General features: G+C 35.1%; 1 protein-coding gene across 1 annotated transcript; it reads left to right on the top strand.

The window, feature by feature from the left end:
* The first annotated feature begins 546 nt into the window (after positions 1 to 546).
* Positions 547 to 21,282, top strand: NSUN6 (NOP2/Sun domain family, member 6). The gene is made up of 11 exons (XM_009705463.1): positions 547 to 621; positions 1,356 to 1,511; positions 3,175 to 3,254; positions 4,364 to 4,473; positions 7,711 to 7,864; positions 9,507 to 9,588; positions 11,988 to 12,107; positions 14,627 to 14,771; positions 16,603 to 16,751; positions 17,694 to 17,819; positions 20,730 to 21,282. Exons 1-11 carry the CDS (start codon positions 547 to 549, stop codon positions 20,940 to 20,942), a joined length of 1,410 nt encoding a protein of 469 aa, XP_009703765.1. The 3' UTR covers positions 20,943 to 21,282.
* Positions 21,283 to 23,540: the final 2,258 nt, after the last annotated feature.

The raw sequence follows: 23,540 nt of genomic DNA, 5'->3' as shown, positions 1-23,540 counted from the left end.
AAAAACTGAAAGATTATCTCTAAAATGAAGAGATATGATGACATAATAGAATAAGAATGTCAAAGATGGGACTTAGGAGAGTCAAAGCTAAATTCTGTGAGGAGCCTTTGTGAGTGAATTCTAGGACTAAACAGCAAGTTCTCCCCAAGGATGGCTAGGGCAACTAATGGAACAGGATTTAGAGGTGGTGACACTTTCCTCACATTTCAAACACTGATACAGTAGCCTTGGAAGGTGTGGCTGGGAGAGATGTGACAACAAGGAAACCAGTAGCCTCGTTGTAAGGTGACTGCAAATGCTAAACGTGTTAATGAACATATTCTGAAATGTAATTAACAGTAGTATTACAGTCATATCCTGAGCAATATTTGGAATTTTGAGTACAGTAAAATTGCATTATTAAAACAGAAGAATCAGAAACTGCAGGTTAGTTTGTGGGTACATCTTATGGTACATTTATAAACTTATAAAATGTGATAAAAACTGCTAAGAAAATATTCTGCTTATTTCAGTTCTTTACCAGCAGATTTTAAAAACGAAAGAAAGATGTCTTTTTTCCCCAAAATCTCTTTTCAACGTGAAGTTGAAGAATATCTCACCAAAGTGTTCAGAAATAATGAGGTATGTGAAATAGATACTACTATTCATCATTGAATATTCATTAATTGAATATTCCTTTGATTTTATATTTTGTGTGACTTTAATACCTTACAATAAGGTACCGTCTTCACATTAGACAGAGATTTTTATATATAGTTCTATTTAAAATAAAACATTACTCTTTATGCCTGTTGGCTCAAAGTAACATAAAAATATTTAAATTAAACTTAGCATAAATCTGAGACTTCAGTTTTGGATCACACTGAATAATAATCTCCGAGAAAATTAACCACTTATTAACCACATCATATTGACAAAAATACTCCCTTACCTCAGTGTAGAACCAAAAATACTATAGAAAATCTATGAATTCCTAAGGACACAAAAATGATGGTTTTGTATATTGGGATAAGAATTATTAATTCATAGTTTTGAATCTTCTCTTCCATCTCCTTAGGACTCTTCTTTGTACAGTAGTGTCACAGAGCTTGCTAGCAGTTAATTTTGGTACTTGCTGCAGCCTGTTTACAATGATCTTGTTAATACGACTGTTTTTCCAACAAGTTCTTTTCAAGAAATTTATGAGGTTTTCACTGAAATTAGGCCTCCAGACATAGACATTCCTCACTATTGCACACCACACAACCATATTGCTCCATTTCTACAGAATGTTTATTCAATGCTTTTTTTTTTGCACTTAGCAAGAGGCTGCTGTGTGAATCTCTCTAACATAAAATCTCTTATTTCACTTTCAGCTTATCACTGCTTTAGGTACACAGGAGGCAGAGACTAAATATCAATCTCTGTTAAGTCATCTATCTCATCCACCAGGTTTCACAACTGTTAGAGTTAATACCCACTTGGCCCCCGTGAAACACGTGAAGAAATTGCTGTTTGAAGAGATCCAGAAGGTTTGTGCAATTTCTTTCTTACAGCAAAAATAACAGAATATTTCATCTTTTGCCTGATCATGAGAGCTTTTCATTACTGGAAACTATTCCTTAACTTAATACATGTCCAGGTGTATTTACATTATGCAATCATATTGATTTCCTGTCAGCATTAAATGTTAAATGAAAATTCATTGTCTAGCAGTATTCTTCATCTAATATATCCAAGAAAGACAATAACAGAGGGGAAAAGACAACCAACTTTTTCATATGGCAGATGGAGACCTTAGATAGGATTGGGGTACTACTGTAGTAAGGGCTTCATAATTCTAGAGAAGATGGTAGAAAGAGATAAAAACTGTAGTTCAGTATGCTGTTTTCAGCATGTTTAGAACATTTTTATTTAAGATTAAAGGAGAATGGCTATATGTCTCATTGCACAACTGTTTAGGAAAGTGAGAAAATCTGTATTATTTAGAAAATGGAACCAGAGTGATGCCCTGCAGCTGTTGTATTTTTGTTCTTTAACCTGTTTTTAATCTTTACGTAATTTTCTGGATTTTTACTTACCTTAATGAAACATTTATTTACCTGATAATACGTAAGCCATTATGTTTAAGAAGTAGATTATTTTGAAACTCTAGGATAGACCTTCACTCTGTCTAAAAGGATTCAGTTCTTTAAGTAAATTATTAATGCTAGTGGGTGTACAGGGAGCTATTGCATGACAGGAGCAAAGACATTTCTGTGATGCAGGGGCAGTTGACAGTATTCTGCTGGCTGGAATGTTAATGAGTTATGCTAATTTTAGCTTGATTGTAGAAATCTGGAAATGGGTATTGCAGTATGATATTTTGCTTCAAGGGAAAATGCTTTGATGAAAACTGAATTAAGCCTGGCTTTTCATAAACTTTTTCTATTTTGAAGTGTGGTTATATTGGAAAAGGAAACTACATAGCAGTTTTTAACAAAAGTATGCTCATGGATTGTTTTCTTTCTTAAGAGAAAATACTTATTTATCAGATGCAAACTAATATATGGTTTTGCATGTTTTAAGGGTATATTTTAGAAGGCTCAGACGAGAAGACATCATCTTTTTAAACTCCAGGAACAGTTTTAAAATGGCAAGCTGTCATTTTTTTTCAACTATATGCAAAACTTGGCTCTCAGTACCCAATCAAAGTTAAGCTGAAAAGAAAAATAAAAAGTATTATGAACCTCGCATATTAAGTAAGACAGGCAATACATGAGTAGAGTTAAACAGTTGTTTATAATTAATAACATCAAAAAGATAACACAAATTAGATCCAAGCTTCTCTGGTGGTGTTACTGTGATCTGATGACAACTAGACCCAAACTTCTTCCAGAAGAGAGCAAAAACCAGTGGTAGGATTATGAGCATCAGAACACTGTCGTGCTCCCTGAGGCCAGTTCTGAGTGAATCCCTTTGTGGCCTTGTTATTTCTCAAATTATTAAATGTTTAGTCTTTTACACCAGTATTTTTAATATGGTGTGTCTCCTTACACACTATTTCCCGACTTCTCTTAACTGTTTTCACTGCCTTTGTTTTTTGTACTCTACAGCTATAAATTATGAATGGAAAAATAATTTTCGTTCTAATTAAGTACTTAAATATTAGGCGTTTTTAGTATTGCTTAATAATTATGGCTTTTAATGAAACAGCAATTCGGAGGACTATATGTTCCAGTTCTTGAGCACCCGAAACTCCAGGACATCTTATTAATTCCTGTCATTGGACCCAGGTTTGAAATTTTCAGTCTTTAGTCTTAAAATGTCATAACACATATTTTACTTACAGATTTCTTGTAAAACAGTTATGATAACTAGTTCACTATGAATGAAGCACAACTTCATTTATATTAAGAGCTAATGGACAGTCTGTATCCTAACCAGGTCAGAGTTTTAGTCCTTAAAAGAGGTAAGAAAACAAAGAGAGAGTTCTCTCCTTATAAATAAGATTAACTTTTTTATAGGGAAAATGTAACATAAGTATGTCCTTTCTGGAAAGCCAGGTAGGTGACAGATAGAAGAAATAAACTTTTGCGGTGGAATATAGAACTATAGCTAAATACAGGCAGGGTTTTCTTCCACTCGAATCAAGTCCAGAGCAAGATTTAGGGAGACTGGATCAATAATGCTGAGAGGATTCCTGAATAAATTTTATCCACTACAAAATGACTATTTCTTCTTCATTCTTAAGATATGTCTGGATGTTTCCCATATTCCATCTGTGTCTGCCCCTATGCAGTTTCTTCGTTGTTTTATTGAATTCACTGATGGACATTTTATTTAAAGTAGGTTGTTCATAATGAAGACTAATATACTTCAGATTCAGTTTATATCGTGAATAGGTAGAGATTGGTAACAAGTAGTACTAGTTCACAAATGCTGTGCACTCTAAAATAGCATGTAATGGTTTTATTTATCCTACATTCATTCATTTAATTCTTTTTTGTAGCACCTTTTTCTGAACATTCTGTTCTTTTTATATTCAAATATGTTTACACTTTAATAAGTTTGAGTAACTATCTTCTTCACAGTTCTTACTGGCAAAGTTCCTTGCACCTGGTTATACATTTATTATAGAAGTACTGAGAAGTTGTTGAACACAAAAAATCACTTTAGAATCAACTGGCCTAGGAAGGAATAGAGGACTATTTCTTCATCCCAGTATAATTTATTTATATTCCTCTGTCAGGATTCATAATAGAGGCAGAATGTGTCAAAATCTCCTTTATTTTGGGGATTGGTTTTTATGAACAGTATTTATGAACTAAGGTTTACTTGGGGAGTATTTGGGTTTTTTCAGTATACTTTTTGTTTTAAACTGAACTACATTTTGTATTTTTAGGCGAGATTTAAAAAAACATGCATCTGAAGTCATTGTTGCAGCCCACTGTGGATATGCAGTACTTCGAGGAGCACATGTTTATGTCCCTGGAATTGTATCTACCTCAAGATGTAAGAGTTCTCTAAATACACCCTGTTAAGCTGTAAAGAGGACAGAAAAAATGTCACCCCTTGATGACAATTTCCAATAAATAGTGACATTATTTTTTTTCTTCTATTCACAGCTGAAATTAATCTTATAGTTGTAATTTATTTTAAATACTTTTTTTTTTAGTTTTTCTGGCTTTTTTTGGAGTCTTTCACTATTTTTGCATTATACTTTTAATAGATTATATGTAATTATTTCTCAGCTGGCCTGTTTTAAGTTTCTTTTTCCATGTGTAACTCCTAGCTGAAGTATTAGTTCTCAAGGATTTCCGTTTCTTGTTTTCATTTGAAAATCTTTTTGAAGAGCATGTTCAAAGTAAAACCTGGCTTTTTAAGAGTGTTTTTTTACTACTGGATACTGTAACTTTTAATATGGATGTTCAGTAGAATAAGCTCACAGAAGTTTGCCACTTTCCAGTCTGCCCCAAAAAGTTTTCCCCTTTCCAGTTTTGTAAAAAAAAAAAAAAAAAAAAAAAGAATACCACAACAGATACATCTGGATGGTAACTGGATGTATGTTGATTATTTAATAGATAATATTTCCAGATATGTTATTTCTTCATTCAGTCAGAAAGGCACTTGCCTTCATGATCCTGTTAGATTCTAAGTTATAGATCTAAAAAAAACGGATTTTCTTTCTTTGATCCATTGGTCATTCATTTCATATTGTTTGTGTACGAGAGATCAGGTAAAAAGTTTTTTTTCTATTGATGAGAAAAATCTTATATTTTAATGTCAGATTCTTAAGAAATGGAAATTTTTGTTTAATGCTTATGAGAGAAGATAAAAAAATCTACATATGCATGCTTAGTGTTCAGCAGCCTATTTACTTTTTATTTAAAGGTCAAATTAACTTTATGTGAAACCAGTATAATTTTCGATGATTCACCTCATTATTCTATTGTGATGAGATCTACTAATCATCATGGTTCTTATTATTAAACAAAATGAGTCAGGAAAGCATTTATCTAGCCACTTCATTCCCTTTCAGGAAAAAACCTTCAAGAAGTTTTATGCATGTGCTTAAGTCCAATCCACTGAACAGGAATGTTTTTCAATCTAAGACTTGATAATGAAATAAGTATATTGCTGTAGCAGTTGTGGAAACTGCTTATTTAGACAACCTCATAAATATTCAAATCCCTCTTTGAGTAAACTAGTGATATATCATAATTGCTGCATGTAATTATGCATGCAACATCAATTCAAAGAAAAGAAAAGATACTATAAAACTTTAGGAACACTTCAGGAGATTTGCAGATAGGAAAATAAAATAAAAGCGCATGCTACCCACTTGAGGCCAAATATAATAAGGCTGTGTTAAGCATAGATGGTCTAACTAGGGAAAAAAAGAGTACAGCAAGAACACACATTTAATCACTGAACTTGCAACCTAAATGAGGGTAAACTAATTATCAGGCAGCTTGGAGTTTAATTTAACTAATCAAACTCCAAGCTTTATGTTTATGGAATGCTGATATAAGCTACAAAAAGCTTAACAACTGTACACAGTACTAATGCATTTTGAAAGGATGATTGTCAGCAGAGATGAAATAAAATCCTTTGTGTTTGAATATTGCAAAAAATCTTTGGTGGAGGGCAACAAAGATGATGAGGGGACTGGAGCATCTCTCTTATGAGGAAAGGCTGAGGGAACTGGGTGTGTTCAGCCTGGAGAAGAGAAGACTGAGAGGGGATCTCATCAATGCTTATAAATACCTTAAGGGTGGGTGTCAAGAGGATGGGGCCAGACTCTTTTCAGTGGTGCCCAGCAGCAGGTTAAGGGGCAATGGGCACAAACTGAAATTCGAGAAGTTCCATCTTAATATGAGGAAGAACTTCTGTACTTTGAGGACGACAGAGCTCTGGAACAGGCTGCCCAGAGAGGTTGTGGACAGGCTGCCCAGAGAGGCTGTGGGGTCTCCTTCCCTGGAGATACTCAAAACCTGCCTGGATGTGATCCTGTGCAACCTGCTGTAGGTGAACGTGCTTTGGCAGGGTGGTTGTACTAGGTGATCTCCAGAGGTCCCTTCCAACCCCGACCGTTCTATGATTCTCTGAAATATACTTGATGGAAGAGTTAAATGGCTGCAAGTTTTTGTTCAATGAAGTTTAAGCAGGCAATAACAGTAGGATATCACATAATGTTTTCTGTCACATTGTGTAAAAAGAAGCTATGCCAAAAAAGAAATGTTTAGTGGCTACCCAACAAGTATGACCATTTATGAATTCCAGAGCATTTGTGCATATTCAGAAGGCCACTTGAAAATGGAAAAAAAATTGCTAAATACAATTCAAAGAATTCTTGGGAAGCTGAACTGTCATTAGTCTCACTTGTTGTATCTTCTGGTTGCTGTAGCCAGAAGACACGTCAGAAATGTAATTCTGGAAAATTGTTTATTGCTAGGAGTGGAGGCCTTTATTTTTAAGTATATTTTTCAGGTAGTCAGTACATAGAGCTTGCTTACTGTTCTACAAAATCACCTAAACCACCCCCCTTTTCCGCCTGTTTTTGTTCTAGGTCAGAAAGTTTGTTAAGTCCCTAGGACTACAATTCTAGAGTTTGGTGTATATTTACATACTTTACTGATCTGGAGGGTTTTAAATGGGGATGTAAAACTCTTTTAGAGGGTTATTGAGAACTGTGGTTGCCTTAGAGGGAAGAGAGCCACACCATAAAAATTGTTTCAATAAGAATATATAATTAGTTGTATCAAAGCAATAGTTAGAGTAAAAGCAGCTGTAGCTATGTTCTACCTAGCTATTGAGAGGTCATTAGACAAACTTAGTATTATTGTCTGTGTACAGTAAGTGTGAACCAGTGTTGTTTGATATGCTTGCGTGCTTGGAGCACATACAGAGGACTGAATCCTGAAGAGTGTGCTTAAAACTTATGGGGGACCATGTGGTGATAAAATAAATAAAGTGAAGATTTGTCTAGCCTATTAAAAAACAAGACACACTGTCTGATTTGTAACCTTATGTGTCTCATTAGCTGTAGTCATTTGGTAGCTATCGTTCACCGTGTACGCTTTCAAGCCTAATATCAGTTAATCTTTTTCTTTGCTTATGTTAAGAAACTTTAAAGTTTGCTATGATATCAGAGTTGAAGTAAGTAGTCTACTGAAAATCCTAAATTCTTTGGTCACTACCGTCTTGTCAAGTATAATATTAATCTCAAAATTTCTATTCTTTGCGCAGCTATGAAATCTGGAGATATGGTCTCAGTGTATTCAGATATTGAAGGGAAATGTAAAAGAGGAGCCAAAGAATTTGAAGGAGTCAAAGTTTTCCTTGGAAATGGGATTTCAGAACTGAGTCGCAGTGAAATCTTTAGTTCAAGTGGCCCATTGAAGTAAGTCCATAGTAATTGCAATCTACACCTACAACTTTGCAAAGGGAAGGAAGAAGATGGGAAGACATTTTGAAATGTTCTGTACCCTATGTGAAACCACAGGATGGCTTTGACTGAGACCTGTGTTGCATGTTAAGATTTTCAGTATTTTGGGGGAAGCGTTATTTTCTGGGAATATAATAGAATTGTGCATCCTGCTGTCTTCTGTAACTTCACAACTAAGGTAGCAGCAATGTGATGGCAATTATGATTAAAGTAGTACAGTATTAGCAGACTCAACATTTCATTTCATAGTAGTATCCAGACACCAGTTTACTTGAGAGGTAGGAGGAAATAAATAGGATCCTTTTCAGAATTTATGTTTAGCATATGTCTTCAATAATATAGAACAAACAGAAGTGACAAATGTTCTTACTGTGGCAAAATTGCACTTTAGTAAATTGTTCTGTACCACTTTCCTATTTGGATCAAACAGAAGTGTAGCGTTGTTGATTTCTCTATCTCTTAAAAACATTTGTAGGGGCTTTTTTTGGTGGGGTGGAGGACAGAACATAAGGTCAGATATCTTAAAAAAATTAATAGCATTTGCCAAGGTAGTTATCTATTTCAAGGTTACTTGCTTTTCTATTTTGTTGCCAAAGCATATGGTTTGTTCCTCTTCTGTCATTTAAAACACATATAAAAAAAGCAGTGTAGATCAGCACAAACATCAGATTAATGACCAAGACTTTACATCCTGAGAACAAACTACAAAAGATCTAGTAAAAAAGATTGCATTGTCAGAGGATTTCTGATTTATTAGAGCTTAAATATAGTAGAAATAGCAGTAGGATATACCTGTTGAGTTGATGACATGGAATGGCAGTGTGTAACACTAAATCTGGTGTCTGCAAGTTTACTTTCTCGTGTTCTTCCTTCTTATTGTTGGACTGTGCAGTGCATATGCAGAATAGTAGTAATTTTTGCCATCTTCAGTATTCTGTTGCTTTCAGGCTCAGTATTGTTTTTTCTTGTTTTTCTTATTGTTGTCTATTTCCTTGTACATTTGTCTTAACTTAATGAAATCTGTGTCAGAACTTCATCCATATTTAAAACTTTTAGTTTGCTTCTAAGTTCAAACCTTTGTTTTGCAGGCAAATCAATGTTCCTGTAAGGCTTTTGAAATATAATTTCTTCAGTTAGTTGACTGAAATCTCTGACAGACTGGGAAAATGGAGGAAGATCTAAGTAGGAAATCATATGCCACTGCCCTAGTGCATACATGGCTAGCCAAAAGCACTTATGGACTGGAATAAGCATATTTAAATCTGGTTTTACGCATTTCTTTACATTATTAAGGCTTGGATTGGATTTCAATTTGTCTTGTGTACAAAGAAGATAAAGTTGCTTTATGCAATTTTTACAGATAGTTCCAATTTATAATGTAGTACATAATTTTTTGTTATGGTGTACTCAACTCAATGATATAATTTTAAAGATTATCAGATTACAAAATTGTGAATATTTTTCTTAGTTGATTTATAAGTGCTTTCATTTTTGTAAGATTGTTTCAAGTTTCTGTTTGTAAGCATAACGATTTTAACTGAATACTGTTAAAAATATAAATCTGAGTAGCTGAAATATTTTTTTTCATGTTTTTCAGTGGGATGGGCATAAGAATGACAGAGCCAGTCTACCTTAGTCCTTCGTTTGACAGTGTGCTCCCCAGTCATTTGTTTTTACAGGTATGTTTGTTTATGTTTGTTACAAAAACAAAAGTCTATACTATTTGCAGAATAAATATCCTCTTCACACATTAATACTTTATATATTCATTGTGTATTATGGCACCTAATTCACTCTTTGGATTTAAAGAAAACGAAGCGTTTGGAATGAAGTCAGTATCTACATGTAGGTGGTTTAATCATACTGTGTCTGAGATATGATAAGGGACTTCAAAGTGATGAGATACTCACTTAAAGACTTAGAAATTCTTTTTGCACAGATACTCTGCATAGAACTTTTAGTTTTTGGAATCTGCCTATGAACTCTGAAATATGAGCCCCTTTCAGGGTACATCCTTCTGTGACTTTAAGTTGAAGAGACAATCCCTATCTTTTTAGCCCTAATGAAAAAAGTCCACCTGAACAAAATAACCAATGAAAATCTTACAGTAGCACAGCTTTCAGTACCTTTTACCATAAAACTGCACAGCTTCCAAAGAATGACAAATTTCTGTGTAGTTTTTATTGTAAACTTAAAACATACTTCAAGTTAACTTTTCCTTTTGCATCTTTAATATTTGTGATACCTATACTCCTTTTCCCTCACAATAAAACTAATTAAAAGCAATACTCAGACATGACAATTGGCCACCTGTGCTATGTTGAAGTGTTGGATGATGAAATCATGGAACTCTGTAGTTTTCTTAGATCAGGTAAAATTCTGGATTTCAGTTTGCTGACATAAAAAGATAAGGTGAACACCTCAAATAGATTTCTAAAACAATTAGTGTGCCAACAATGATATTGTATTTTTTTGATATAAATATGACAATTTAGAGCAGAGTTTAAAACAAAATCAAACTTTCCAGCCCTCAAGAAATAAAAGAAAGTTCTTTTAATCTTTAAAGCAAATGTAAATTTTGTCTCAAATAAATCCTTGTTCAGAGATACTCTCTGAAATTCTAAGTTATTTCCTCATTTGATTTGTATAACTATCACTCAGATAGTGAGGTAAGCCCTTTATTACCGTGAATTGTCTTAGTCATTATTTCTTTTGTCAGAAGACTCAGTTCAGCAGATGAGTTATTTTTATGCATATATTCTGTTTGTAATTGATCTTAATATTTTTAAATCAGCATCAATGCTGTGGGCAAAGGTAGTTATCAAGCAATATATTGTCTCATGGTCTGCAGTAAAGGAAAGGCCTTTTCTTCCCTGATTCAGCTTATCAGAGTACTTGCTTTCACGGAACAGAACTGTTAGATACACAGGTTATTTAAGAGACTGGTGCACATGAGAATTTAGATGGTATTCAGCTTCTTATCCACCAGGATCCCCAGGGCCTTCTCTGCAAAGCTGCCTTCCAACCAATCAGCCCCAGCCTGTATTGGTGCATGGGGTGCACCAGATGCAGGAGTTAGCATTTCTGTTTGTTGAGCTTCATGAGATTTCTGTTTCTCTATTTCTCCAGCCTATCAAGGTCTCTCTGAATGGCAGCACAACCTTCCAGTTTATAAACCACTCTTCCCAGTTTTGTATGCTCTGTAAACTTCTTTAGGGTGCACTCTGTTCTATTATCCAAGTCCCTGAGGAAGAGGTTAGACAACATTGGTGCCAGTGTCCACCTCTGGAGTACGCTACTATTGACTGGCATCCAGCTGGACTTTGTGCCACTGATCAGAACCCTTTGAGCCTGGCTTTTTTGACTTGAATTTGCCATGTGTGAGATGAATTATTGTTCATTTTTTTGAACACTGTGGCATGGAACTTGAAACTGCGCTAACCAAAGACAACGTGTAGTAAAGACAACTTTAAAAGGTTTTTATACCTTTGTGTTGAACCAAGTTAAAAGAGAATCTTTCAGAATAGTTCCATATTGTGTAAGATGCGATACTGTGCACAATTATTGCATATTATTTCTCTTCAGTGCATCTGTTGTGTTTGTACAATTAATAGTGCAGTTCAGCTTCTTGGCTTAATTCAGCAAGTTTAAACTCCTGCCTATTGATCTTACTGTTTGTTACTATACTACACCAGTATGTTCATACAGTAAAATGCTCCAATAAACAGGTCAATATAAAATATTTGTAATATACAGAGCTGCTGTGTGTCTGTGGTAGTATCAGCTTATTTTATTTTGACTTTTATCACTGTAGTCTCCGTAGTCATGAACCTTTAAACTTCAGTCATAGATACTCATATATAGCTTTAAATTAAAAAGGAGCCACTGGAGACTTCTGTCCTATACTGTCTCTTTTACATAATCCCAGTAGTTCATTTTCTGTTAAGAAACTGACAGCAGTATCATAGGTATCTTCACTGCTGAGTGAATTTTTGTTTCAATGAGTTTGTCATTCCTTAATACAGGACTTGATATAGGACATGAGATTTGAATTCTCCCTTATTTGTTTTTATGATAGAACTTGCCGTCTGTGGTTGTGAGCCATATTTTAAACCCTCAACCAGGAGAGAGAATTTTGGATATGTGTGCTGCACCTGGAGGAAAAACAACCCATCTTGCAACATTAATGCAAGACCAGGTAAAAGAAGTCATTGAGCATTTTCTGTCTCAGTGAAGAAAGTCTGACCACTGTTCATTTGCACAGCTCACTTTACTTAGCTGTCAGAATGCACAGATAATTTACAACAGCAAACAATATTTGAACTGTCTGCTTACCAATATATTTTGCTACACATCAGAATTACTGAAATGGGCACAGACTATCTTAATCAAATAGTCACCATCATATTTAAAACCTTTTTTACTGAAAATTGACCTGTTGAAATATGTTTGATTTCAATTTTTAAATGTTATTGATTTATTTGTAATGGAAGAATTTGTAACATGCAAGGCAAAGTTACACAGGAATATGCTGGATTCATGAAACTGAGAATACGTGGAAATCAAGGGTTACTACTGTATGCCAAAAGGATGCACAACTCTGTACAAAAACATGTTAAAAAGTTCGTAATCCGATTAACTTTCTTCTGTGTAAAAATTATCAATTATATAGTACAGATATGATCTTAGACTGAATTTCTAGTCTGAATTTGTCATTCTAAGGTAGGTCACAAAACCAAAAATATCTCATGAGAAAGTAACAATATGAGAAGAAACAAAAAAAATATTTAGAGAAAGACAAAGCAAAAAAACCACACAAACCAAAAGGAATGTGGATATAGGAGTAACAATTTGCATCTATTAAATTGCCATATGCAAAATGAAAGACAGAAATGAAGGTTACTCATTTCTAGCAGGGAGAGAAAAAACGTAATGTTTCCTCTAAAAATTTTACAATGCATTGTTATTTTCATTGGAATTAGGGTTATTAGAATATACCAGATTACTTAGAAATCTTGCAGTTACATTATGTAGTACTTAAACAGTTGTCTGTGCATTAATGGGAAGGTACAGTGGGTAATGATGTTTATGTATTTAGAAAAGACATGTACTCAGTTCTGTGACGGTTTGCTTATTGAAGTGTTTCTTCCCTCAGTATGGGAAGTTTGCAAACACGCATTAAACATGCATTAGACAGTAATTAAGTCATTAGACATTTATTAGATAGATTTATGAAGCTTCCAGTAAAGAATTTCAGTGTGATAAATAAAGGAAGTCTGTAAAAGCATATATATCCGTCATGGATTCATTTACATCTGTACTTTTTCCATCTGTGTATGTACATTTTGTATAACTTTGCATAACTGTTTTTTTCCTTAGTCATTTTAGATATTTTGATTGTGCTTTTCTCCAGCCGAAGTGGTAAGGATTAAGAATACAGATGTCGAAATTTATCTGAATTGGTTTACCTTTTCGGAGTATATAATAATTTAACAGATGGAAAAAATATATTATTGAATATGCACTGCTTTTTGGTTCTTAAGTTCCATTCATAGATTTTCTATAGTAAATTTCCATAGACAGTGTATTAAATCATTAACATTTCAGAATATTTGAATCAGTCTTAAATTTTTTGTGATTTAGTTGTAAACATTGGTATATTGTTTTTAGATGAGGTAATTGAAATGTAAAATTACTCTGTATTGTTAAGAGCTTTTAAATAGGAATTGGGAATAGCTAAAGCTTGAGAATTTATTACTATCTGGATCCCAGTCCAGATCACCATGTTTTCCAGATGTCTTCCAGGAAGTTGTTCTGGCAGTGCCTGGCATGAGCCAGATGGGGAAGAACTTCCAGCTTATTCTTTTTTCTGTGAGGCTCTCAGGAGAAGTACTTATATCTTTATATCTCTTTATATATATCTTTATATTTATATTTTTGGTTTTTTTTTTTTTAAGATAGTATTACTGTTCTGGATTTTACTGATGCTACTGTTTCCTTTGTGTTTACAGATTTCATCTAGCAGATAGTGGTGTGTGTCTGTTTTGATTTCTCTTAGGAGAGGAAAAGAGAAATCATATTCTTACATAAAAGGAATAATGTGTAATTGTGATTCCCCTACCCCCACATCTAAATTTATTCTAGTATTTACAGTATTTCCCAAAGTAACTTGAGTGACAACTACTGCAAATATAACAGTATGTTACGAGTCTGAGCAAGCCAGAGGCGTGGCCGTGGGCCCCATTTCCTCGGGACTGAGCTGTATGTGATCATGTTTCCTACCATCTCCGTGTAAATTTAAAACCTGTTGACCTATTTTACCATGTATTTGATGCTTCTACCCTCTTTCAAATGATTACATTTTTACCTAACTTAGTGCCCAGTAAGACAGTTCCAAACAAACAAAAAGAAGCAAACAGAAAAACCCACTTGCAAGAAGTCAGACTTTATAGGGTCTCTTAGGGAGTGACTATGCCAAGCAGCTCCTGCCAGTCAGAATGCACACAGCTTCAGACTAGTATCTAGCCTAATGCTGGTATGGCCGAAAATATGGGCGAACAAGGACTACTGGAGCGTGGATTTAAGAATAACAAAATTCTGTAGGGAAAACTAAGCTTCATTCATTGTACTGCTCATGGCAGGGGCGTGGGAAATGAGGAACTGCACATCTGTTTAATCTCTCTGCTTTTGATAAAAACTTTCGGTTTTTTTTTTCAGGGTGAAGTAATAGCCATGGACAAGATAGCAAACAAGGTCAAAAAAATTAAGCAGAACGCTGAATTGCTACAGTTGAATTGCATTAAGGCCTTTTGCTATGATGGAACAAAGGCACTTTCAGTTGAGAAGAGAGAGGATGAACAAGGTAAACAGCTTGGGTGGTAGTAGCATTTAGAAGGAAACAGCGTTTTGCACTACTAGTATTAAACCTGCCAGAGGTCTACAAGTCCTTGAAATCTTGGCAGATAGCAAGTTGCTTCAGCACTGTGAACGCTCTTTTATTTTCTACTCTTTTGCGATTATCAACTTCTCCATGTAGCATATACAAAACTCAAGCTATCTGTCCTTATCACAACCTAATATGCTCAAAGGAAATGCATTCCTTTCCCAGATAGTATCAAAGACTGAAGAAGTCTTAAAGCTTCTTTCGTGATAACCCCATACTCTGAATAGTTTGACTATTATTTTTGCAGAATTTCTTGGCTTTTCTGCCTCAGAATCCTCATCTGTAAAATGAGGTTATTAATACCTAACTCCCAGGAGTGCTGCAAGGTTTAGTTCATTGATGTTTGTTCAGCTGTTCAGGGGAAAGCTCTATAGAAGCACAGTGTATTATTTTTAAGTTAATTTCATTTGCTTTTCTGAAGTGCTGTATTTATGATACTGGTTCTGTTCCCATGACGGAACGATTTCAATGGTATCTGCTGTCTTGATTATTTTTAGTTGGTTGTGCAAAGTATGCCGTTCTTTCTCACTCTATTTTATCCCAGTCACTGGTTAGCCTAAGTAGGAATCAGGTTGCATAATTCACCTTCCTTGTCCCTATGCCTTGCAGTTATTCCTACTTTGGAGGAATAAAGGTACTTTCTTAGTATTCTTTCTATAAACATAAAATATTGTAGGTGGTATGTAGCACTTACACAGGTGAACAAGAGGTAGCTGTAATACTGAGAGATCATGAAGACTTTTCTGTACATCCCTGCAAGTAAGACATGACATATTTTGAACATTGTATTAATGGATCAGAGGTAGATAAATCAGATGATAGACTCATTTTGTAGTGCTGGAATAAGCCAGCTAGTGTAGTAGGAAGTCACTTACTTGTTGCCACTTGTGACCTAACTTGAATGTTTGAGAAACAGAAGGAGAAAAGGAGGTAAAGCATGCATGGCTCTCTTCCTCATTGGTTCCTCACAGATACATGTATGGAGCCACTTTTGTCTTGGTAATACTGAGCTGAAGAGTCTCTCTAGCACTAAGGCGATGGAAACTTTTGGCTGTTGACTCAGTGGGATTCAGATGAAAGGATAGGCTCTGCATATAGAAGTTACATATTCCCTTATCTACCCAGGTAATATTCAGAAATTGTTCTTGTCTTCACAGTCCTTGTTTACTGAATTGTTCTGCTGTGGAGACAGCATGTGTCGCACATTAGAACTTGTAATATTTCATGTTATTATGAAGTGCTTTATTTTCTACAGATATATATGCATCACAGAAATAGTTATTATATAGCCAGTCCAATTATTATTATTTAAGGCAGTCTTAAAGGTTTACTACAGGCTTCTTTCAGTAAAGATTTGCACACTTGGTTCACTTATGAGCTGACTGTGGTTCATTACAGCCTATGTGTACAACTCTGTACTCAGCACCTCTGACCAATCATATTTCAACACTTTTGTTTGATTAGTCTTACATTTTACTTTCAAATTATTAAATTAAGGTTAAAAATATTATTGCCTAAAGGGATCGTGTATTGTTTGAGCTCACAGAACTGAAACTCTTTAGTTCTCTGGGAGATGAAATTTACCACCAGCAGTGCTGAGACTTGTCTCGTGCTGAGATTACTTTTGCAGACACCATCTATAGAACATAAATGTTGTATGTCAAGGAAGCAGTAACAGCTTGTCCTTATCTATGGTGAAGTCTCAAGGAAAGAAACAGCCACGTTTTACATTACTAACTGCTTTTTACAGAAGGACCTCCATTCTTACCAGAGTCATTTGATCGAATTCTTCTTGATGCTCCATGTAGTGGGATGGGACAGAGACCAAACATGGCTTATTCCTTGACTTTAAAGGAAGTCACCTCTTATCAGCCGCTACAGCGCAAGCTTTTCACTGTGGTATGTATTAATCATTGAGTAGATAAGCTAAATTGAACATAAATGCTTTTGCAGCATAAAACATACCAAAAAATGGTGCCTCATTTTCTTACCTTTTCAGCAGTTAAGTAAAGAAGATAGTGTTAGGATTCAGTTAACCTTTCAGCTCCACCATATCTGTTGCTATGTGAAGTCAATTCACTGAAGCATGGGAAAGGTATATGTAAGCCATAGTAAATAAAAACCTTTGTATGTGTGTTTTTTATTCCTTCTTTTTCATTGGTTTTCATGTATAATATTCACAAGGGTCTAAGTCACAGAGTAGGTTAAAATCTTTTCTCTGCAGCAGCACAGACTCTTGTAAGTTCGCTGCATAGAACTCCCATGCAGTGGTGCTGTGAGGTACTGTATGAGACAGAGTACAAAGCCAGGAGGCCGTATTACAACCTTTCATGCTAGTAGGAGTGGGCTGGTGCTGAAAGGTAAGATTTCATGAAACTTGCCTAAATCTGAATTATATGTATTCAAAGTGAACTACAGCTTCAAAAGCAGCATACAGCTTCCATGTCAAATACATGGACACAGTTGACATCTAATGTCACTGATAAAAATATTATATATCCATGGTTGGCAGCAGGTGATGAAAACAGAACTAATCTGTCTGGGATATGCAGAGCTGTACAAATAACAAATCTTACAAAGTGAATTATCTCAATGGCATTGATAAACTGCATGAGATATAACGCTGATTTGGAAAGAAGAATCTTTCTAATCCATGGGATCCTTTACAGTATTCCCTGAGAAGAGTTAGTATCCTAATGCCTGTCTTAATAAAACTCAAATCTTAATGTCTAAGTGCTAAGTTTAAATATTATAGCTTAATGTTTTTTTGGTTAATGTTGCTTAATATGAAAGTTTTTGCATTTAAAAATAAGCTCAACTATTGTTTATTTCTCCCTGCAGGCAGTGAAATTGCTGAAGCCAGGAGGTGTTTTAGTATATAGTACATGTACGATTACACTCTCTGAAAATGAGGAGCAAGTTGCTTGGGCCCTGAAAACTTTTCCATGCCTCCAGCTTCAGCCACAGGTGATGGTATTTTCAGGGTACTTCACACAATCCAGTGAGCTTGTTTTGGCACTGTAAAGTTACACACTATATTTACTATCAATAAATTTCTTTTTCACTGCAGACAATTTTAACTGCTGTAGATAGAAATAACAAAGATTTCTGAAGCTCTTTTAAATCTATTTTCATGTTTAATTGAGCTTCATTTAGGGATCGTTAAGTAGTTTCCCACTGTGTACTGTGGTTGTTTTGATTTGTACAACAGTCATTTAAAACACAACAGGGACAAAAGGTAGTTCAGACAGGTTAAAATTTCTCTTGCAATTGTCCGTTAAAGCATACATTTTATTCTCTTTTTTTGCACATTCAGAGGAGAGGTGAAAATTTTTTTATTAATGCCACTGAAGTAGTGAAGACTTGCATAAAGGATGGGAGATAAATGGAAAGAACTTTGTGTTTTGAGGAAAGAGGATTTTATATGTATGGGAGCTATTTTTGTGTTATGTAAAGGAATGAGAGAACAAATTTATTTCAGGCTCAGTGTCCCAAGAATGTACCTTGTCTTTTTTGGAGTCAGTATATACCATTAAGATGTCTGGGAGGAGGTAATATATAAGGAGATACTAGAATTTTTTATCTGTACCGCATACATTTAAAAAATATCTGTTACCTTTATTAGTACCTTGAGAGAGTTTATCACCAGACCGTATGCATCTCTCTTCCTCTTTGTTGATGTGCATTAGTTGTTTATCATCATGGCTTTGAGGAAAAGTCTAGCTCTGATACTTGTTTAGCTTATACATTCTGTGATGACTTGTATCTGTGTTAAGAAGTTTAGACGCATCTTTTAACTGAAATTAAAAAAAAATACAATAGCTGTACAATGAGAAATTATATGAAGGCTGGTAAAGATTTAACAGAACTGAAGCTTTTCTTAAAAGATTTGTATGTCGGGGTTCTTCTGCCTGCTTTCTCGCCATCCATTTACTAGGAATTTTTCAGTTTCAGCCGTTTCAACTGAGATTATACATTTTACCTAATAGCATAAAAATCCTCCTGGATAGAATGACAAACCAAAATACAAGCCCTATTAACTCAAATGCAAAATTAATTCTGGTTTAATAGACTTTCTGTCATCAGTAATATCAGTCTTTAATAAAGCACTAGTTTTCACACACAAATGCCGTAAAAATTAAGCTTTTGTGTATAGTACCCACTAATAGTTTATATTATCTTATAACCAGCTCTCCAGTAGTGTAAACTAAGGTGATCTTTTCCAACGATCAGGACACTAGAGTCTAGGGTCAACTTACCTCATGTTCCTTTATGTATTTCCCATATTCTTTAGTCTCTCAGTGGACACCTCTTTATATACCCAGTCCACTGTCTCCCACTTTCTCGGTTTCGCAATAGATCCTGGAATCCTGTTGGGTAAGGAAGAAACAGGAGATGGAGCCATAGGCATTGATCTTGTAGGTGGAGGTTACTGCATAGCAGCTGATCCTTTGCGCATACTTACTTCCTCTTAGGAGTTTACACAGGAGGCACTGTATATCAGCTTAAATGCAGTAACTTAACTGGAACGAAAAAGGAAAAGGTAGAGAAAATTGATCTGTCTTTCAGCAAATCGCTTGACCCTGTGTAATACTGTTTTCCCTAGACTTTTGCCTTTCGATCCTTCTATTACCTCACTTCAGGCCGCTACCTCATCTCTCTTTGTATGTTATTTTTTCTCAATTTGCAATGGACACCTTTTTTTTCCTCTTACCTGGAAAGCACTGAAATCCTGCTGAGGGAAAGGAAGAGAAGAATCAGGCTGCAAGGTCTTGGCTGCCAAGCTTTACAGCATGCAGTACATGGTTAAGCAACTAACTCGCATCATGTGCTGACTGGGTGAGCTCATGTGTTAGCAAAGTGTGGTGGCTTAAAAAAAAATGCTCTGCTGTAGGCTGCATTATAGACTACGCTGGACTAGATTTACAAAGGAGATCCATTTTTTATATTGTAATGCCAGCTTTTGCACATTTTGTTTTATCTCCTTACTGAATACATTGAAAGAACAATCCAGCTAAGAATCAGACTTTTTTTTTTTCCCCCAGGAATCAGTGTATTAAATAGAAAGCAGTCAAGGCTACTCACAAGAAAGGCTGAGAAAAGGGCTGAGATTTAAGCCCTTCTCTCCAGGATTTTGATGCCAAATATCATCATCATCTGAATTCAGATACCTAAGCTGTTCCTTCCTTTCTTTCTCTGCTTTGTATGCATACACATGTAACAGTAGTCCCATTTACCTGTTAGTCTAATTACATGACATAGAAAATCCAAAGCTCAGATTTTTCTGCTGCATCATCTTCCAGAACGAAGCCTCTTCAGGCAGTAAAGTATTCTGGACTGCAGATTTCAGTTTCTCCAGTTGAAGTTTTTAATGTGGAGAATCTAGGTATTTCTACTACCGTTACTATTAGTAACTGGCTAAGGAATCACTATTTTTGACTGAACTCATAGCTGTTAGTCAGTACACAGAAGTGCTGCATCATTTAGAAGTGGCAACCTAAAACCTTTAGACCATCTTATTTTCTGGTGATAACAGCTTTCTTATGATGTTTCAGTCCTTTGAGTAATTAATTGATTTAGCCCTCTGTACATATCCTCAGTAAGTGCTCTAAACTACTGGGCTAAAGTGGATTAGGTGCACCACCAGCTCCTCAAAGTACTTTGGACCTTGTACACATGCTTCTATACACATTGGCCAGATGAAGGCAAGAAAAGAAGTGCCACATTCCTTCTAAATCCTCCCCTGGTGTGAATGATATAAACCTAGCTTGTCCACGTTAACAGTTAGGCAGTTCTCCATATACTCAGCAGAATATATTTAGGGCACTCAAGAACTTTACTGGTAGAATAATTTGCTTTTGTTTGCTACTTAAAAAGGAACCTCACATTGGAGGAGAAGGCATGAGGGGAGCTGGACTGTCGCTTGATCAGTTGAAGCTGCTGCAGAGATTTGATCCATCTGCTGTGACATTGCAAGGAATGGATATTAATTCTTTGCAAGATTCCAGGGAAGATGATCTGATTTCACTGGCGAATAAGGACTGTATAGGATTTTTTATTGCAAAGTTTATTAAATTGCACAGTAAATAGGCATTTAGGAATGCAACTTGAAAAAATACCTCTGTGAGTCTAGGAACAGCTCAGATGTGAAGTGTATTTCTTACTGCTGCCATGTTGCCAAGCCAACGGGCTGACGCAGGGTTGCTATGGCAGCGATAAAATCTGCCAGCTCTTCTGCTGGGAAAGAGCCACAGGTTGCAGAAAGAAACTCATGGTTGGGGGAAGGGTAGGATAATTTTTAAGTCTCCATTTGCTTGTGTTTTTACAGCAGGTCAGTGCATGAATGACAAGTCTGTTCACTCATATAGCTGGCTGTTCTGTCTTTCCCCATGTGAGTTGCTTATCTAGTGCAGCAAGCGTAGGAACAGGGTTTCTCTGGGCAGGGAAGTAAGCTACCTTACAAAATGCAAACATAAATAAAATAGATGGGAACTATATTAATGAATTTTGGAAAAGAGAGTTTCCATGGAGGTTTACCAATAGTTAATGTTTCATTAAATAGTGCTTCATGAAACACTGTAACATTTTACAATGAACTGTTTTATAAATTGATACTTAGAACCTCATTTCGCTTTTATTTTAATACAAGCAAGATTCTCTGTACACATAGTATATACACAAAATACGATTAGGCTTTGTAGCATGTCTTTTATAGCAGCATGAACATATTAAACCATCTCACTCTGGGAATGTAAATAAATATTGTTTCAACATCAAACTTCCCATGCATAAACTGTATTGGTTCTGAAATAGCCTACTGGACTGGCTGACAACTGACAATTTTAAAATCAAACATTTTCAACAGAAGGGGCTACAGTTGTGATTAATATATCAAAAGACAAAAACCAATGCATAATACCATCTGAAATGCTGCAAATCACCTTTCAAACAATGAAGAATATTAACTCTTTATTGGTTAGAAAGCATCAACCAGGTAAAATCATATGAAAATTGAAACTGGAGAAGCATGCTAATGAGAACTGCCTTAATACACTGCTCAAAGTTTTAATAATCTAAATTTCTTAAAGGTATTAGATGTATTTGAAAATTCTGCTTCAGTTCCAGAGATGTTCTCTGTTTGAACAGTATTCTCTTTTCTCAGTACTGCTGGAACTGACAATAGCACTAAAATTAGAAGGAAAAGGTAAGTAAAATTCAAAAACGTAAACTGACATCTGTGTGTGTTTGGTTTCTTTCCTCTCACTCATCGATTTCCAGTTTTTTAAAAGCATTATCTGAAAAAGCCTGTCTTTTAAAACATAATTATTTGGTTGGATTAAAAAGAGCGATACTTCTTTCATAACTTGGCTTTATACTGTTAGAAGTGCCTTTGCATTTGCTCGTAATCAAAACAATTTATACAATTCTGCTTCTCAGTGGTCTGGTTGTTTACTTATATTTGCTATAAATGTTTTGACATGCTGTGTTTTCTACTGTTCTTAAATAAAACAAATGTTCCTCCTTCTGTTCTGCCAAGGTTGACTAGTACATCCTCTGTAAAGCCTATCCTAATGGGATAGGAGGATGGAATTCTTGTCTACTACTTGTCTACTTTTGTTGGTCACTCCTTGCCATTAACCGCAGCATGTCTAAAGAAGATTTAAAGTAATTTTGTTTGATCAGTAGTAGGTGAGATGATAACCTATTTAGAATCATGAAAGCTCATACTATAACTAACAATCTTTTTAGTCTAACTATGGCTAAAATAATTACTTGGTAAGAAAAGGGATTAGTCCTTGATTGTAAGTACATGTTGAAATCTTTAACTCAGTGCTAGTAAAAAAGCATTTTCTTTTTGCAGAATATATAAATTCTGTAAACATTAATCAGCACATGTAGACTATATACTGAAATTTGCATATGCATATAAAGTAAGAAACTTTGCCTTCAGTTTCATTAGCAGGATTTGTGCAATGCTGAATTTGAAAGAATTAAGATTGCTGAATTTTTAGTGGAAGATTTGTTGAGACTTTCCCAGGTTTCTTCAGTTTTGAATGACACACAGGCTTTTCAAGATGGTGATCTCACTTGATTTTATATAAGAAGTTTCTCAGGGAGGGAAAAAAAAAAAAAAAAAAAAAGAAAAAGTAACTGACTTGTATTTGATTCTAGTGTAATTGCAGACCAGACTTCACCTGAAAAAAATTACTGATATCTGAACTTTAACTACTAGAGTTGTTTCTGCAAAAGTCAACTGCTAGACTTAAAGGAACACGTAGCATGTTAAAGGGATAAGCCTTAGCTGTTTCCGCTAGGCCCCTCTCTCTATTGGTAATTGGGAGGCGGCGGAGAGAGACTTCTCAATCACACAGTTCAGAACAGAAACGCAATTAAAATGTTCCAAATCTTCCCTTGAAGGAGGCAGCATCCTTCCTTTGGTAGAGGCTTGGCTAAAATAGATGACTAAAGTTGGATGCGTGCCCTTCTTTTTTTTTCTTTTCTTTTCCGATCTTACTGTGACTTTAACTAGAAGTGCATGAATACTTTCTTATTGTCACAATTTTGATGTATGGTGTATATATATTTTTTAACACATAATAGGATTACTTTCCTGATAAGAATGCTTTACACACTGAATCATTATGCTTCAGCATTTGGTGCTGAAACACAACTGAATACATATATATA

The sequence above is a fragment of the Cariama cristata genome, unplaced genomic scaffold (genome assembly GCF_000690535.1).
Source record: "Cariama cristata isolate BGI_N322 unplaced genomic scaffold, ASM69053v1 scaffold43268, whole genome shotgun sequence".
Taxonomy (NCBI): domain Eukaryota; kingdom Metazoa; phylum Chordata; class Aves; order Cariamiformes; family Cariamidae; genus Cariama; species Cariama cristata.
This window is presented reverse-complemented; position numbering and strand designations above follow the sequence as displayed.

Bases quoted from the DNA above. Each gene is read 5' to 3' on its own strand.
- NSUN6 (XM_009705463.1), top strand. From the start codon at position 547: ATGTCTTTTTTCCCCAAAATCTCTTTTCAACGTGAAGTTGAAGAATAT. The intron at 4,474-7,710 runs GTAAGAGTTCTC...TTCTTTGCGCAG, and splicing joins AATTGTATCTACCTCAAGAT to CTATGAAATCTGGAGATATG. The intron at 14,772-16,602 runs GTAAACAGCTTG...TGCTTTTTACAG, and splicing joins GAAGAGAGAGGATGAACAAG to AAGGACCTCCATTCTTACCA.